General features: G+C 32.9%; 1 protein-coding gene across 1 annotated transcript in view; it reads left to right on the forward strand.

The window, feature by feature from the left end:
• Positions 1-15,245, forward strand: part of LOC115882842 — a 142,410-nt gene extending 127,165 nt beyond the window's left edge. Inside the window, exons 24-33 of the mRNA XM_030901091.1 lie at positions 777-889; positions 1,017-1,260; positions 1,706-1,881; positions 2,817-3,190; positions 5,975-6,140; positions 6,736-6,948; positions 8,362-8,605; positions 9,933-10,179; positions 11,521-11,677; positions 14,792-15,245. Of these exons, the coding sequence (XP_030756951.1) occupies positions 777-889; positions 1,017-1,260; positions 1,706-1,881; positions 2,817-3,190; positions 5,975-6,140; positions 6,736-6,948; positions 8,362-8,605; positions 9,933-10,179; positions 11,521-11,677; positions 14,792-14,872 (2,015 nt within the window). The 3' untranslated portion in view covers positions 14,873-15,245. The remainder of the gene's footprint in view (positions 1-776; positions 890-1,016; positions 1,261-1,705; positions 1,882-2,816; positions 3,191-5,974; positions 6,141-6,735; positions 6,949-8,361; positions 8,606-9,932; positions 10,180-11,520; positions 11,678-14,791) is intronic.
• Positions 15,246-18,157: the final 2,912 nt, after the last annotated feature.

Below are 18,157 nucleotides of genomic sequence, written 5' to 3' on the forward strand. Positions count from 1 at the left end.
GCCTACACCTTCGGGTAGAAGGCCTTCGATTATATATATATATATATATATATATATATATATATATATATATATATATATATATATATATATATATATATATATTCTATATATATATATATATATATATATATATATATATATATATATATATATATATATATATACATATATATATATATATATATATATACACTGCAAGTTTTGTTTTTGTGCTCAAGTCATGATTGAAGAAAACCCCGTCTTTTAATTTCCAGGATGCTCTTGAAAGCGCTGATAATTCTGTGCTGTATTTCAGAGTCGATATTAGTCTTTTCCGATATCAAACTGCCGAGGTAATTGAATTCCGCTACATATTCTAATAGTTCTTCTACGATTTTTAAAGCGCTGCGCTGTTATGATGTTCCGGGGGAGTGCCACATGATTCTAGTTTATCGGTATTCAGCAAAATTATTATATTTTTTACTTTCAGAACACATTCATTTTACTTACAAACTGTAAATATATATATCAACTTTGATTCATAAACTCAGTTTTTTATAAACATTAGTATTTGGCTTATTATACAGGGTTACTTGAAAATTAAGACCTTACTTCTCCGTAGCTTCGAAACAAAGCAGAATCAGAGCTATGTTGGTATTAAAAATAAATCTTATTTTTACTTGAGGGATCTCCTCACGGAGTTGGCATATGTGTTTTGAAACACCCTGTATATTTAGTTCGCTACCTCTGTTGATTTATTTTATTGGAGAATATCAAAAATGTATTGTTGTCAGGCAATATCACATCATATGGAGACACCAGAAGGCATGAGAACAAATGTGAAGAACTGACCTTAAGCGATCAAGATGAACATAGTCCGTCCAAAAGTACTACAACAGAAAGCCAAGTAAGACCAATTAATTATTTATGATCCTCTTGATGCTTCCTGAATATATTTATTTTTATTTTGATGTCCATTAATTAAAAAAAAACTATAATTAATAATAAAGTAAATAAAATAATAATATTTCTAGGTTACTGTTCGATCCAGTCCTATAGTACCAGAAACCGTCCAGGTTTGCCGTCAGTGCCACAAGAACTGCCTTTCCAACGTCATAGCCAACAACAAGCTCAACCAAACAAATCACGTTAGAGACTGCAACAGCAATCAGCAATCTAACCATCTCTTCAACGACCACAATCATTTTTCGGAAAGGCACCAAGACCAACAATCCAAACAAAAAGAAGATTCCGATTGGCAACCACTGCTTTTGCTAGGTAAAGTTATATATCTAGAAACTCAAAGACTTAGCTTTAAAACTTACACTACGTTTGGTCAGATGCATCACTGACGTTGTTGTTGCTTCGACAGAGATTTTTCTCTTTCTTAATCGTAAATTTGATGGAGTCACTTTGTGAATTGGAATGATTGAGGAAGGAACCTACCAGCCTATCGGTTCATTTTCAAAATTTAAAAATACCGTCAACATATCATTATCTACTATATTTAAAGAAACGTTTATACATTCATTTAAGATACATGCCGAGGTCATTCAAAATTAGTGATTAAAATATTGAGACACAAAATAGTTATTTATTGGTGTGAATATATATTTCATTATCTACGTTGCCATCAACAAAAAAGTAAATTATTTAAAACAAAAATTATACTAAAATAATTTTTCTAATAGTCATTGTAGTCATCTAAAATATCATTTTAAAGGTCTGTGTGCCAATCCAGTTGCCAGTCTTGTCAAAATGGACCCCTTTCAGTCAGCAGCACCGAAAATATCAGTGGCACCGCCAACACCAGAGCATTCTATGGCAAATGGTACCGTTGATTGTTTCGAAGGGGAGGACAAATGCCCATGCGATCATATTAATAACTGCTGTCCCATGGTAAATATAAAAAAACATAAAAAAAATATTAAAGCCTGTCCAACTGGAAGTCGTGTCTGTCCAACAGTGACTGTCATTTTAATTCACGGACAAACTGTGTTTTCTGTCATTTTTTGGATGTCGTTTTCTGAAATCTTCACTGACTTTTTGGACACACTTTGATCACACAGGATCCTCCAATAGTACATCAGTCTTAGGATGTGTTAAGAAAATTAATTTTTAATCAAGAAAATTTGTAAAAAAATATTTCATCGTCTAATTACTTTTCTTGGCCGTTCAAAAAATGCCACAATCGTATTTTTAATAATGACTCATTTTTTTCAAATCATTGGCATATTTGAAAAAATATTTTTTACGAATAATTTGGTACCACATACGTATTTCGAGTCAAATTGTCGCTAAATTTTTTATAATTCAAAATATCTAAAGTTTATTTACTATTCGGAATGTAATTTTCTATCAAATGAAAAAAAAACGAGGGTACCAATTAAAAATCAAAACTTCTAGTCATTTCCGGTAAAACAGCCAGTGAACGACACTAATTGGGTATGTCAATCAATCCCTATTTATGTCATAATATACTAATATACCAAATCTAGATTTTTTAACCTGAAAAAATAAAAAAGTCGTAGGGGTGAGCCACTTTTGAAAACACCCGGTATATGCGCTGACAGAATAGTGCAATAAAGACAGTTTTACATTATTGAATTATGTATTATGTAGAATTAGTAGTTGTATTATATATATTTTTTGGTCATCTTGAACTTCTAGAGTAGAGTATCAAAAAGGGCATTTTATTGCGAATCTGTAAGAATCGTCATAAGTTTTTTATCATATAGCATTTCAACGTGTTGAATATTTTGTTAATGTTTCTTTCTTGGTTTTTTATTTATTAAAAAATAACTAAATCAGCTAAATGTATGTAACCATTCTAGGACAAAACACAATCCGTCTACGATCCAGATATATCCCCAGACGACTCACCCCAAACGGAAGACCACCCTTACCATTCTTTGACCAGTTCCGTTCTGACCTTACGTCGTTTCGGCACAGTGTCAAGCCTGGAACGTTGTGGATCAGAAGAGAGAGAAGACAATAATAGAAACCATTATTCTTCTGAAGAAAGCGACATAGACGATGATCATGATCATGATGATGATGACGAAGATCTAGGTATTGATAACGAAGCTTTTCAACATTCATCTATCATGAGCTGGACCGTGAAAGCCGGAAGTTACGTGGCTGAGAAGATGGCTTTTTTCGAGAGGTTGGGTGAGGATTATAAAGGTGCAGGAGGGTTTTTTGAAAGGTAAAATAATTTACTTTTAACTTATATATCAATCGGTTTTAAAAAGTTCTTCGACGTCTTCCGATGCCCAGCCAGTTGCTCTAGTTGTCTATTCCTTCTCTCCAGACCGTCGTCCCGCTGGTGTCCAGTTGAGGATCTGTTTTGGAAGTCTCTTCTCTGACATTCATTGTACGTGGCCATACCATATTAGTTGTTTCGTTCTAATGTCATCAACTATTGTTCGATTGACCCCCATAATTTTTCGTTATTCTGTTGTTCGTACACCTTTCTCTTCTGGATTTACCTCGCGGCCCATCTCCATCCGTCTTATCTTTTAGCTGCCATACCTCGCTGTCATAGCAAACGATGCTTTTAACTATTGTGCTGTATATATGACGTTTGTTGAATTTGGAGATGTTCCTATCCCACAAGACGCCGTTTAACAAAGATAGTGCCTTTTTTCCCTGAGCTTTTCTGTCCCTAATAGCTTTATTTATGGCTTTATCAAGAGTGCCATTCCTTGAAATGTTGGCTCCCAAGTACTTATAATTTATGCAGCCATTAATATTTTGATCGTCTTCAAGGGGGAGGTTTTCTTGAAATTTCTTTGACTTTTAACTTACCTATCTTTATATCAATTTATTTGTACAGGGTATTCCATTTTTGTGTGTTTTGTGGGATTTCTCATTGTCATTACTTGTAGCCCTTCTTGTATTATTGTCCACTAATCCCCTTGGTACATAAAACACTATTGTATCTATAGTTTATACCAATTAACCTTTTAGTCACATGATTAAGGTTGACCGGTACAGCGTTGCCCACTTTTACATATTTTCTTTTAAACAAAATATTATACAAAAACAAAAATAAATTATAGTATAATTATAACAGTTATTATTTACATGAACAAAACTCACCTCCTCAACAGCTCTGAAGAAACATAATGAGTCATTACTACCGCTACCCGGTAATATATTCTAATAAGTTTGAGATGAGTTTTTTGCAGCGCCTATTAAGCTATCTTGAACACTTCGCACTAAAAGAAGTTGTAAAAAGTATCACAATAAAATTCATTTAAACCAAAAACTCGTAATACAAAACAAGTAAGTATGTAAAGTGTCAAAACGAATGACAATGTCAGGAAATAAATATAATAAAATTATATAAGAGTTTCTTGCCTTGAACTGCTAATATAGAAATTAATTCCACGCTGTGTTCGACATTTTGTGGATCAACCTGCTCTCACTACCGGTTTCGGGGCCCTACCCCATCATCAGGTGAGCTTGGGTCGTTTCCACAAAATGTCGAGCACAGCGCAGAGTATATAAACACGACTTGTCGTAAAATAGCGGTAAGATATTAAGTCCCGCATCGCGAGATAGCGGCCTGCGTGCAATGATAGTACTTTCGTACCACCGAGGCACAACTATCGATAGTAAATAAAGGCTTTTTTCGGCTAGCCCAAATTATATAATGGAAAATAAATTTCTTGCAGTTTTTAGATATATAATAAAATTATATAAGAGTTTCTTGCCTTGAACTGCTAATATAGAAATTAATTCCACGCTGTGTTCGATATAATGTGGATTAACCTGCTCTCACTACCGGTTTCGGGGCCCTACCCCATCATCAGGTGAGCTTGGGTCGTTTCCACAAAATGTCGAGCACAGCGCAGAGTATATAAACACGACTTGTCGTAAAGTAGCGGTAAGATATTAAGTCCCGCATCCCGAGATAGCGGCCTGCGTGCAATGGTAGTACTTTCGTACCACCGAGGCACAACTATCGATAGTAAATAAAAGCTTTTTTCGGCTAGCCCAAATTATATAATGGAAAATAAATTTCTTGCACTTTTTAGGTATATAATAAAATTATATAAGAGTTTCTTGCCTTGAACTGCTAATATAATAATTAATTCCACGCTGTGTTCGACATAATGTGGATTAACCTGCTCTCACCACCGGTTTCTGGGCCCTACCCCATCATCAGGTGAGCTTGGGTCGTTTCCACAAAATGTCGAGCACAGCGCAGAGTATATAAACACGACTTGTCTTAAAGTAGCGATAAGATATTAAGTCCCGCATCGCGAGATAGCGGCCTGCGTGCAATGGTAGTACTTTTGTACCACCGAGGCACAACTATCGATAGTAAATAAAGGCTCTTTTCGGCTAGCCCAAATTATATAATGGAAAATAAATTTCTTGCAGTTTTTAGGTGTATAATAAAATTATATAAGGGTTTCTTACCTTGAACTGCTAATATAGAAATAAATTCCACGCTGTGTTCGACATAATTATTCGCTATCTCGCGATGCGGGACTTAATATCTTACCGCTACTTTACGACAAGTCGTGTTTATATACTCTGCGCTGTGCTCGACATTTTGTGGAAACGACCCAAGCTCACCTGATGATGGGGTAGGGCCCCGAAACCGGTAGTGAGAGCAGGTTGATCCACATTATGTCGAACACAGCGTGGAATTAATTTCTATATTAGCAGTTCAAGGCAAGAAACTCTTATATAATTTTATTATATACCTAAAAACTGCAAGAAATAAATATATAGATGTGGCAACTTGGCATTTTTACAGCAGAGCTACCACCTGAATCCCCAGCGGGAAATTTAAATTTCAGTTAGTCAGCCTGGCGCCGAATATGTCCATGGTTGGCAACAATGAATTTAAAAATCGCGCCCTCGATTACGTAACTAAAAATTTAATTGGTATAGCTTATATTTATATTTTAGCTATTCTAAAAAATAACTCTTATTTAAACATAATTTGATGAGATATTCTGCTTAATTTTAGATATTTGAAAACCACCGAGAACCACATTAACGGAGAGGAGGCCCAAGAAGAGGAAACTTCCGGGGCGACATCTGGTGAGGAAGTGTGGGGTACCCCGACAAGTGGAGGCGATTTGGATGATCCACTAAATTCACCGAATTCCCCAAACTGGGAGGGGAAACTCTCGGTTAGACAGTTGAAAGAGTTTTTCGAGAATATAGTGCATGGCAATCAAACAAATACAGACTGTGGTTAATTTATTTAAACTTTGTTTTTAGTGCATGGCATGACAATGAATATATTTGCTGTACTTTGAGTTTTCATAATATGGTTATGGTTAATTATTAATGCATGAACTTAGTTAAAATAGGACTTGAACAATAATGTTATTAATGAAGTTTGTTTAAATTTTTAAGTAAAAAACTAAGGGGTTTCCGTTATAATCACTATAACTTCTAATACAAAAAAACTGTATAAAACTAGTTGGAATTTATGTAACAGTAAAAGTTAATAAGTTAATTAGCCACAATTTATCTACAAAAGTGCTTCGTGTGTCCGTTAGAGGGCACCAATCAAAAACCTTCTTAAAGTCTATAAATTATATTTTATCATATACATATAAATATACTCCAAAAATATTTATAATAGCCATATTTACTTATATAGAGAATCCTAGTTAATATATTCACCTTTTGCATGGATTTGCACATTAAATTATTTTTAAGGTAATTGTAAAAACGCAATAAGTATGTTTTTAACAATAATTTAAATAAAATTTACAGCCGAATGCTGGTTCCATCTCTTCTGACAACCTAGACGATACCGAAATAATGATGGACGAACTACTTATGGCGCCCCCTATAACAGGGGCCGTGTTAAGGGGGTTGCTTCCTCGCCGAACCTTAGAACCACTAATCGAAGAAGATTTCTCTGAAACCAGTTCTTCCGATAGTTCCTCCGAAGCTACCTCTGGGCCTTCGAGCTCTTCTAGACAGGTAAATATATTTGAAACTATATATTTTATATTTTTTTACCCACTAGAAAATTTTGTATACAGGGTGTTTCAAAAAACATCTCGTGGAGAGATTACTCACGTAAAAATAAGATTTATATTTCATTTCAACATAGGTCCGATTCTGCTTTGTTTCGTAGCTACAGAGTATTAGTCTTAATATTTTTTCGATTTATTATAATTTTCTCCCAAGTACTTTTAGCATTTCGAATGAAATTTTGAGGGTAAAAGTTACTATAAATGCAACATATTTTAAAACTAAAAAAGTGTCGATATATTCACTTGGGACGTGCATATGGGTTATCACTGGAATATTTTTCTAAAAAAAGTATGTACGCCACTGACTTTTTCGTCTCTTGTAAGCAAAATAGTGTAAGCAGTTTAATGCCGATTAAAAGTTGTCTCTTGATATTTTGTCGATTTCGGCCTCCTTGATGAGATAAACGCAATTTTATTAATTTGGCTTGATCCAAGTCTAATAGCAACCTTTAAAAATTTTAATATCATTAACTTGCGAACGTTTTCAATAAGTACTCATTGATTCCTCATCAAAAAATATGAAAAAGTTCCTATAAATATGGGTATGGAAATGCATAGTTTTAGAGTTAAAGGATGTTAAAACTTTTTAAAATTATTTTTTTTGTAATTATCCTAAATAACATTATTTTTTTATTTGAAATTGCTGAAGGTTAGACTAATAGTAATAATAACTAATAGTAATAATATTTAATAATAAATTAAGTAAAATATATAATTTATTAATTTTGTTTTTAATTTAATTTTATTAATTGTGATTAATAAATTTGCGTTTATCTCATCAAGGAAGTCGAATTTGACAAAATATCAAGAAATAACATTTAATTTGCATTAAACGGCCTACATAATTTTGATATCAAACAAAAAAAATTAGTGGCGCACATGTTTTTTTTTGAAAAATATTCTAGTGATAACCCATATAAGCGTCCCTGATGAATTTATCGACACTTTTTTTGCATTAAAATATTTAGCACTTCTCCTCACGAGAGATGGCACATGTTTTTTGAAACACCCTGTATATTTTGGAGACATAATATGGACATCAAATTCTAAATCTAATATTTCGAAGTTTTGAAAACCCCGTATTGCGTATGAAGGGAAAGTCAAAGATTCTTTGAATATGGCCTAATATTTCGTTAACCCAATACCAAATCTGACATCTTACTATCTATCCAAATGGAAACCAGCTTGGGCCAAGTGTATGATACAAGTTACTTAGCCCAAGTTATTATCCAAGCACACTTATACCCTGTCAACCGGGCTTAAGTCCAGATCGTAGTTAGATTCGATGTCGTGTGCCAATCAAAACACAGCTCGATACTCGATATATTGACTTTTGACGATCTCGCACCGCTGGCAGGGAATCCGAACTGGAAGTGCTGCTGACACATGTTCTCGGGATGTTGCCGATCGCGCTCGAAGCGATCCGACTGTGCCCGATCGGCCAAGGCCAAGCGAGAGCGCAGACGCCACGACCACGCCCACCACGTCGATGTCCACGTGGGAGGAGGGCGGGACGACGCGGGCGCAGAGCACGACGAGCAGCGCGAGTGCCTCGGCGGAGGGGGAAGAAGCGGCGCGGACGGACTGCGCAGGAGGAAAGGGTAGGTAAAGTACCCTTTACACTATTATGTTTTCGGATTTCGAGAAAAACGTACTTTGTTGTTTTGTTTTAAAGAAATTACAAAGTACGTTTGGCACTATTTAATAATAAAAAATATGAAAAAGTAGAAGCGACATCATTGAAACTTCTTTTATACATAGATAAATTTTGCCAATAGGGTTATACAGGGTGGTCCGAATTATATTTCCGAAACTTCGGCAACATATTCTGGAGATAAAAATAAGTAAAAAAGTTCGTATAAATGTATGTATAAAATGGTTAGTTTCGGAAATACAGGGTGTAGAAGTTTCATTTTTATTTTGATTTTTTCCAAGCAATTTCTGAAGTAACGTCAATATTTGGATGAAAATTGGTGTATGGGAGTTTTTTGACATGAAAAATTTGAATTTGATGTCAATATGACTCCTACTTGTAGAGGGCGCCACCTACATATTTTTTAACTAGTTTGAAGAGGAATAACTTTTCGCCCGTACCTATAGAAAAGTACAGAGTAAAAAAAACATTTACGACGTTTTTTACGTAAAAAAGGTCTCTTCTTGGTTTTCGAGATATTTGGCGTCCAAATTATCAATACCTATCATCATTGACAAAAATTAAACATCCGTTGACTAAATAGTTATTAGACTGAAATCATAAATTTGAAATGTTTTTATGCCAAAAGTTCAACAGAATCTGTTTTATCATTATTTTTTGGAAGAAACATTTATGATTAATTAAAAAAAAAAGATTCCCAAATTTATTATTTCAGTCAAATATTTTTTTACTCAACGTGTTTATTTTTTGCCAGTAATGACATGTATTGACTATTTCCATTCTAAATACTAACCAAAATACATTTTTTACGTAAAAAGTCACGGAAATGTATATTTTTTCACACAGTAGTTTTATACAGGTACGGACGAAAAGTTATTACTCTTCAAAACAGTTAAAACACGTGTAGGTGGCGCCCCCAACAAATAGGAGTCATATTGACATCCAAATCAAATTTCTCATATCAAAAAACTCCCAGACACCAATTTTCACCGAAATATTGACGTTACTTCAGAAATGATTTGGATAAAATCTAAATAAATCTAAAACTTCTACAGCCTGTATCTCCGAAACTAAGCATTCTAGGACATACATTTACACGAACTTTTTACTTATTTTTATCTGCAAAACATGCTGTCGAAGTTTCCGGAATGCAGTTCGGACCACCCTGTATAGTGTTACGACTTCTAAGGAAAATTAAAACACAGACAATGTTCAAAATCGAAACCTTATAACCATTAGACTGATTTGAAAGCCTTAATTATTCCTTTTCTAAGAATGCTGCGCAGAAGTCGCGGATTCTCCGACAGCGCATCCCTCTCCGAGTATGCCGCGCTCGGAGAGCTACCGCAAGATAGTGGAGGCGGCGGAGGAGGCGGCTCTGGGGGCGGACGAGGCTGCGGCGCAGAAAGCGGCGGCAACTGCGCATCACAACCCCGCGGCTGTGCTGTTCGAGCGGTTCAAGCCGGCGCCGGCCAAGTTCGCCACTATTGAACGGGTGCCTAAAACGAAAAGTCACAGAATGTAAGTAAACAACATAGATTTTGATTTATAAATATGGAGTGTAGAGATGAGGAGAAATATCTCTTAAGGGATTTTATTTGAAAAAGTGGACACAAAATGGGAAGAATAAGGGTTCACCAAACGACCACAGTGCAGTGGCGCTAATGATAAATCTAAAAAATAGAAAGTAACCATAGATAAGAGAATAAAAGTGACATAACCAAACATTACACAAAAAAGCTTTGTTTTTATTTTTTAGAATATAAAACAATTATTTTTGTATATTAGAGTAGACGCCCACTCTATTGCTGTTGAATAAAAATCGATAATTTATTTCACGTGACATGAATATAAAATTTGTATGTTTTTAAACCCGCGCCTTCACATCAAATATTTATCTCTTTTGAATCATTTCCTGTTCTAAAAATTTTCGGCGCATGTTTAAATCTTAGGTTTTTGCCACAGCAGTGCCATCGAAGATATTTCTCCTTACCTCTACACTCCAAATTTATAAACTCAAGCTTCATTCAGAACCTCGAAATTAGTGATTTCTATTATACTCTACAGGGTGGTCCGAACTGTATTCCGGAACCTTCGGCAGCATATTCTGCAGATGTCTCTTGATAAAAATCGCTACGAGCAACCGTTCTCAAGATATTTAGAATGGAAATAGTCAATACATGTCATTATGCACAAAAAATAAACATGTCGAGTAGATAGTTATTTGACTGAAATGATAAATTGGGGAACTTTTTATTTTTTTAAATTAATCATAAATTTTTCATCGAAAAAAATAATGGTAAAACAATTTCTGTTGAACTTTTGGCACAAAAACATTTCAAATTTATGATTTCAGTCTGATAACAGTTTAGTCAACATGTTTAATTTATGTCAATGATGACAGGTATTGATAATTTCGATTCCAAATATCTCGAGAACCATTAATTCTAGCGATTTTTACCAATATACTTTTTTACATAAAAATAATAATATAAAAGTAAAAAATATACATTTACGATGTTCCTAAATGTATATTTTTTACTAGGTAGTTTTATACAGGTACGGACGAAAAGTTATTACTTTTCAAACCAGTTAAAAATATGTAGGTGGAGCCCTCTACAAGCAGGAGTCATATTGACATCAAAATCAAAGTTCTCATGTCAAAAAACTCCTAGATATCAATTTTCATCCAAATATTGACATTAATTCAGAAATTATTTGCAGAATATGCTGCCAAAGTTTTCGGAGTAGAGTTCGAACCACCCTGTTTTAGTATACAGGGGGTTTACGATCATTTACAATGTCTAAAAGCCAATAATTGTAGAAACAGGTTTGTACATAGTGTATTTTCTTTCATTTCAGATTTGAGTTCTTCAACGTCCGAAGAACTGAACGAAGGATATACGAAAGGTATCCAGAAAACCGCAATTTCAATCAAATGTTCTCCAAGGATGAGGTAGAAATAGAATCGGTACCCATTCCATACCCTCCAAAGTCTGTCACTCCAAAACGACTCAAGGTAATTTACATTTTCTCAAATACTCTTTTTTCAAATATTTAAAATACCTAAAATAAAATAATTCTATGTGTATTTCGCCACTGTAAGAAAATCTACAAAATTAAATAGTTATTTTTTGTAAAAACTGCTGCGTTAATTCAACGGAGACTAAAGGTACGCGCACACTGACCAGAGCCGCACTCGCCGCACGCGCCGCACGAGTCGCACTTTTTTTTCTCGCGCATACTGACCCGAGCCGCACGCGCCGCACTCGCCGCATTATTCGCTATTTTGTTTCTTTTTGCCCCTACTACACCCGTATTTGCCAATCGAATTTCTCATCAGTCGCTTCCGGAGTCCTGTGTCTGCGGTGATAAGCGTGTTTTTTAATTTTTCTCGACAATAAATGACAACGAACAAGAAATAATTATGAGCTCCTTGCTAATAGAAGAAGAAGAAATTACGAGAAAGAATCGAAAGTTATAGGCTCACAATATTGGCAAAATCTACATTATTTCCATATTTAATTGAGGATGAACTAGAAAAAATGTAATATTTCAATGAATTTCTAATCTCCTCTTCGGCTACCTACGATACGTAGAGTGGAAGGAAATGCGTGTGACGTCAGCAGCACTAGCCGCATTTACTGAAAATCATTCTGGCCCAACAATGCTGGTCGCATTTTCGTCGATGCGATTCGTGCGGCTCTGGCTAGTGTGCGCACCTTCATTGAAAGTAAGGCAAACAATATTTTTCTTCGGTCGATGCGGCGCGTGCGGCTCTGGTCAGTGTGCGCGTACCTTAATTGTCAGCAGTGGCTTACTAATACCCTTGTATATGAATTTTTAAAGTAGCTCAACCTAAGACGTTTATGGATGTAAAGCACCAGATGGCGGGGCGTATTTCGCAGTCTTTTACTACAGAAAAATATTTTTTGTTACTCTGAATTTTGAAGCGACCAATAAAAACAGAGAAAATAAAAATCGATAATTTTCGGACTGTGCCAATTGGTTACTAATCGACCAGATACTTTTTATCTATTAGATATGCTATAAAAGCTGGTAATTATACAATTCGACCATTGTAAATACCCGACAAATTCCGCAAGGCCGACGAGGCCGATGCTTTTCACTGATAAGAAAAAAAATGTTTGTTTAGATAATTTTCGAGATATTTTTCTTTCTGAATGCACATTTTTAAAGTATTTTATATTCTTTGTCCGCTTGATCTATTATACTGGTCGCACGTATCGAAGTTCTGTTTCTTCTAGTTTTAAAAAATGTTCTTATTTCTTTGCAGTTGTAGTGTAAAATTAGATTAATTTTATTAAGTTTAATTATAATGTTTAGTGTAGAATACTAGAAATAGTTTAGTAGTGTTTTATAGTTTATTATTTTGTAGTTAAGTAGTAGGTGAAGGGATAATTTGGTTATTTTTTCTTTTTGTTTGATTAATTAGTAAGTTTGAGAATTTTTTCAGGGTAGAATACAAGAAGTGTAGTGTTTTTATAAGAGATTATATTAGTTTATTTTGTAGATGAGGTATTTGGGTATTTTTTCTTTTTGTTTTTCTTCTAATTGTAATAATTCTATTAAGTATTGTGATAGATACACTATATCTTCCTTCAACTTCGTTGAAAAGTGCGTTATCATATAATTTTGGTTTTCTGGTAGTTGAATATACGAAAAAAAAATCTGATCAAATTTATTTTAAATTAAATAAATCGAGTCTTATTAATCAAATTAATATAGTCAAATAATAATAACAGTTAGTTTCTATTAGTTTCTAAATACTATACAGGGTGAGTTTCCTACGATCGATGTTCTCTATGGGTATCTCGGAAACTACTGGAGATAGAGAGTCGGTTAAATGGGGAAAGAATAATTGCAGTTTTGTAGGGTCATAAATATGCGCCTTTTCGATTTTTCGGAGAAATTCAAGGCTTACTAGATATTTCGAAAAAAACAAATTTTGGCTATTTTAAAACTTGTCTCTAATTCCATTATAATCTACCGTATGATCGAATAAAAATGGCGTCAACGATGGCTTGGTTTTGAATGAAGATCGCTGTCATTTTATATGTAAAATTATATGGGAAATATCATCGATTGTCATTTCATAGCCATCGCTGACGCCATTTTTATTCGATCATACGGTATTTTAGACAAAAAGTTTCAGATAAAAGTTGTAGATAAAATCACATACCTAATGAGTTTGTGTTTTCTGTTTTTTTCCTAAAAGCCTGTCATTTTTGACATATGACACAAACATTATGTTTTTTTAAAAGGAAACCATAGTTGGCCATGACTTCATAAAAGCGCCATTTTTAAGCTTTTCAGCGATATAGGTATAATATGTTTTTTTTCGAAAATTGCAAGTTATAGCCAATTCTTTTCTTTTGGCTATAATTTCCATACCAATAATACCATCCCAGTTAGTTGGCACCAAAAATGTAAAAGTTTTATGTTTTAAAAAAAAAAATGAAATGATTTCTTTTATAAACCTGCATTAAATCAAATTAAAATAGGTATGTAACTTTTTTTAATATTAAATAACAGCCAATTAGCATTATCATAAATTATAAATAATGTACCAACATATCGAAATAATAATTTCTTTGTTAATACGGTTTAGAATTCTTAAAATAACAGGCAAAAATAATCCACAATTTACAATAAAATAAAAATTTCGTTTAAATTTCTTAATCAACTGATCACTATTAAAGTTCGCAGAAACCCGGACTATTTTATTACATTACTCTCAGGAAAATAACGAAAATAATCGATATTTTTGACTCCGCCGCGAAAGGTTCACGATTTGTCTTCCAGTTGGCAGCACATTTTGTCTAGTCGGTTGATCAACTTTAAGAATATATAAACAAGGCTAATACAAATTTACCTAACGGACAAAAAATGCTTAACGTTTCGGGAAGTATATCTCTTCCCGTCGTCAGAAGCTAAAAAACCCAAAAAACAAAGAAAAAACTATTTAAAATATCTAAATGCAACTGTTCTAGAACACTTTAGTTTTTTTTTAAACAGATAGGTACGTCTATAAAAACTGTTGACGTTCTGTTAAAATGGACAGATCGTAAGAAATTAATATGATAAAAATATATATTTTTATGTTTGACAGGACAGGCAACTGGACAGAAGATTCTGGAGACAACTCAGTAAGAGACGGACACTAGAAAAAACCTCCAACCTGACGGCCTAGTACTTAGTTATTTTTTTATTTTACGATTTTAAGTGTTATAGAAATATTTTTATGTGAACTTAGTGAACTATAAAGCGAAATAGGGGATACTACCATTTTAAAAACCGTATTTAATACTAAGAAAGCTATTAAGTATTTATGATAAATATATTTTTGTTGTATGTGTAGGTAAACTGTGATGTATGTTTCTGTGAGGTTGTCATCAAGTTCAATTTTTGCTCAGCAAATACATGAACCCACATACTTAGTTTAAGTCGATTTGCATTGTAACATCTAAAAGTATATTTGTTTTAACGTTTATGAACATTTATACAAAACAGATATTATTATTTTTGATATATTAGTGTGTAATATTATACAGTACACTGAAAAAAAGGATCTCTCAGTCGAAATGAATATGACTTTGACCCAAAAGATTGGCGCTTTTCAATAGGGCCAAGAACGACGTTTCTTTGCCCAAAGCATTAACTATCTTTTCATAAGCTTTAAAAAATTACTTTAGAGAATAGAAGAATCTATCAGTCCAAAGTACCTATTTCACTCTTGACCCAAAATGAATATGCAAAGAAGTTCTTGCTACAAGAACAATAGTCTCTTTGATTCATGCAAAAATTCTTGATTGAAAAGGAACATTTCTTGATTAAAGAGACACTTTTCTTAAACCAATAGCGAATACTATTGACTCGACTAAAATTTATTTTGATCTAAGAGAACTCTATACATCATATCCAGGCATATTACGAGGTATATTATTTTCTGATAAATTTAGGTTTTCCTGGCCTGTGGTAAGTAAAGTGATATTATTTTCCTCGATAGTAGTTATTTCTGCTTCTTCACTCCTTGGTATTTTTTGGGGTGGTTCCATCGCTCTACAAATTACAAAGAAATGTTACATCACAATTAATCAAAGTAAAGCAAATAAATTAGCTTTACTCACATTTTGAATTTTTTAATATGACGACTTGAAATTTTAAAATGTTTGTAATTATTTGCATAAAAAAATCGATACCTATATTCTTATTCTATCTATGGTCACCCATGCATTATCTAAATAGGTGCATTAGGTAAATGTCTCTTACCTTCGAATATAGCAAATAAATGCTCTAATTTCCATTTTTTCAGAAACTCCTTTAAAGAATCCATATATCCTAAAATTTGTCCAAATGACAAATGCATGTTAATATAACGATCACTATATAATTTGTTATACGATATGCGTTTAAAAAGATTATGCAAAATTCCAAGTGGAAAATTCCAAGCAACAAAACCCATGCGTACTATGATGTAGGACTGATCGGACTGCCGACTGATTGTATATATCGTCCTTCGTCATCGTCTTTGCGTGTCGTTATTATTTTTCATCAAAAGAGTATTTAGCTATTGGAAAAATGACCATGTTTCTTGAATGAAGTACTTCCTAGCGTATTTTTCTTAGTATCTTAAAACAAAGTAACTTGCACTTGGTTGAATGAAAATAGATTCAAGAGAAATTTTCCAATTTTTCAGAGACCAGTTTTCTTAAGTTAAGAGAGTTTTTCTTCAGGCAAAATATTTTCTTTTACGCTAAAATAAATTCTCTTGTTACTAAATTTTTTTTTCAAGAACGTTGACGACTTTAGTTCAAGTCTATCTTTTTTATCAGTGTACGATCGAATAAAAACTTGGCGTCAGAGTTGGCTTGGATTAACAGTGGACTCTAACAGTGAGAGTTTTTTGTCAATCTTCTAGTATAGATGACTGAATGGTGTTACTGGAGTCAAGCCAACTTGACGATGCTTTTTTTCAATCGTACTGTATAATATTACACTCTGAATATAATGCCGTATAAAGTATACAGGGTGAGACTTAAATAAGTGCAAATATTTTTAGGGCTGATAGATCTCGATAAAAGATATACATTTTCTCTATGCCGTTTTTTACTTTGAAATTTTCATAAAAAAAATATTTTTCGCTGAAACTTTGAGAACCACTGGATCTTTTCTGGGTTTTCTTTCTTGTAAATTTAATTTACTACCTACATATATTACCATATTATGAAGATATTATTTTTTTAAACAAAGATTTAAAAAAAATCCAAAAATGTTTTCAAAATATATCAAATTTTTTTTCGCAAAAAACTCGGACATATTTCCGGGGTAGAAATATACAACCGCTAAAAATATTTGCACTTATTTAAGACTCACCCTGTATAAATATACCATGATACTTTATTAACCAGGATATTAATACAGGGTGAAAACAACATAACATTTTTCACTCCAGTATTTTTTACAAAATATGTGGGCAATGATAAAACACATTTTTAAATCTATTTATTGATATACAGGGCGATACAAACATATTTTCAAACTAAAGTTGGATATTTTTAAGTGGAATGTTACGTCTTACAATCAAAAAATATTCTATACCTAGTGGTTTATTAAAATTGACTGTATATTGACAAACACGTTTTAAAATGTGAACAGTTATTTGTCAAATATTTTATAAAAAATGTTGAGAGTGAATATCACAAACTATAAATCTGCCAGAAACCTTCAAAAAACGGGTTTGCCCGGTAAATTCAACAGATCTTCAAAAAATATATTTTATTTAAGAAAAACATATAGTCTTTGTTGGATGAATAGACCATAATAATATAATCATAATGAGGTGAGTGTTTCTACGTTTGATGTTTGAAAGTTAGCCAGATAAATATTGTTAGAATGTTCCGTAACGTTCTTGATAGTTTGGATTTTGAATGCTAATGGATTTATAATTGAACAGATAATCAAAAATACCTAAATTTTGATCAAATTATAAATATAGTCAATAAATTTTAAGTTCATTTTTGATAAATGTTGACTGTACATACTTAATATAAAAAGAAACAAACTGAGAAGTAAAATAATTCAAAATTAAATGTTAGTGTCCAAAAATGTTGAGCTCAAAAATGTGACAGTATGTTTGCAATGTTAATAAAATTTTAAAGGTTGTTAATTACGCTTTTTTAATTACTATTAAGTCATGTACATATAGAATATAGGCTTTCAAATATGAACAAGGCATTTAAAATATTGTTAAATTAGTAAGATTAATTTATTCATTTAAGTTTATTATTAATTTTTGATGATTCATAATATGTAAAATTATAGCTTTATGAAATATCATCGATCGTCATTTCCAGGCCAACTTGATGCCGTTGTTTTTCAATCATACGGTATATTTTAACATTTGCATGTGATAGCTTTATAATATTTCTGTTTTAATCACTGATTTTTTTTGTATTTATTACAATGAAACAAAAAA

This window comes from Sitophilus oryzae, unplaced genomic scaffold (assembly GCF_002938485.1).
Source record: "Sitophilus oryzae breed Bouriz unplaced genomic scaffold, Soryzae_2.0 scaffold_179_pilon_pilon, whole genome shotgun sequence".
Classification (NCBI taxonomy): Eukaryota; Metazoa; Arthropoda; class Insecta; order Coleoptera; family Curculionidae; genus Sitophilus; species Sitophilus oryzae.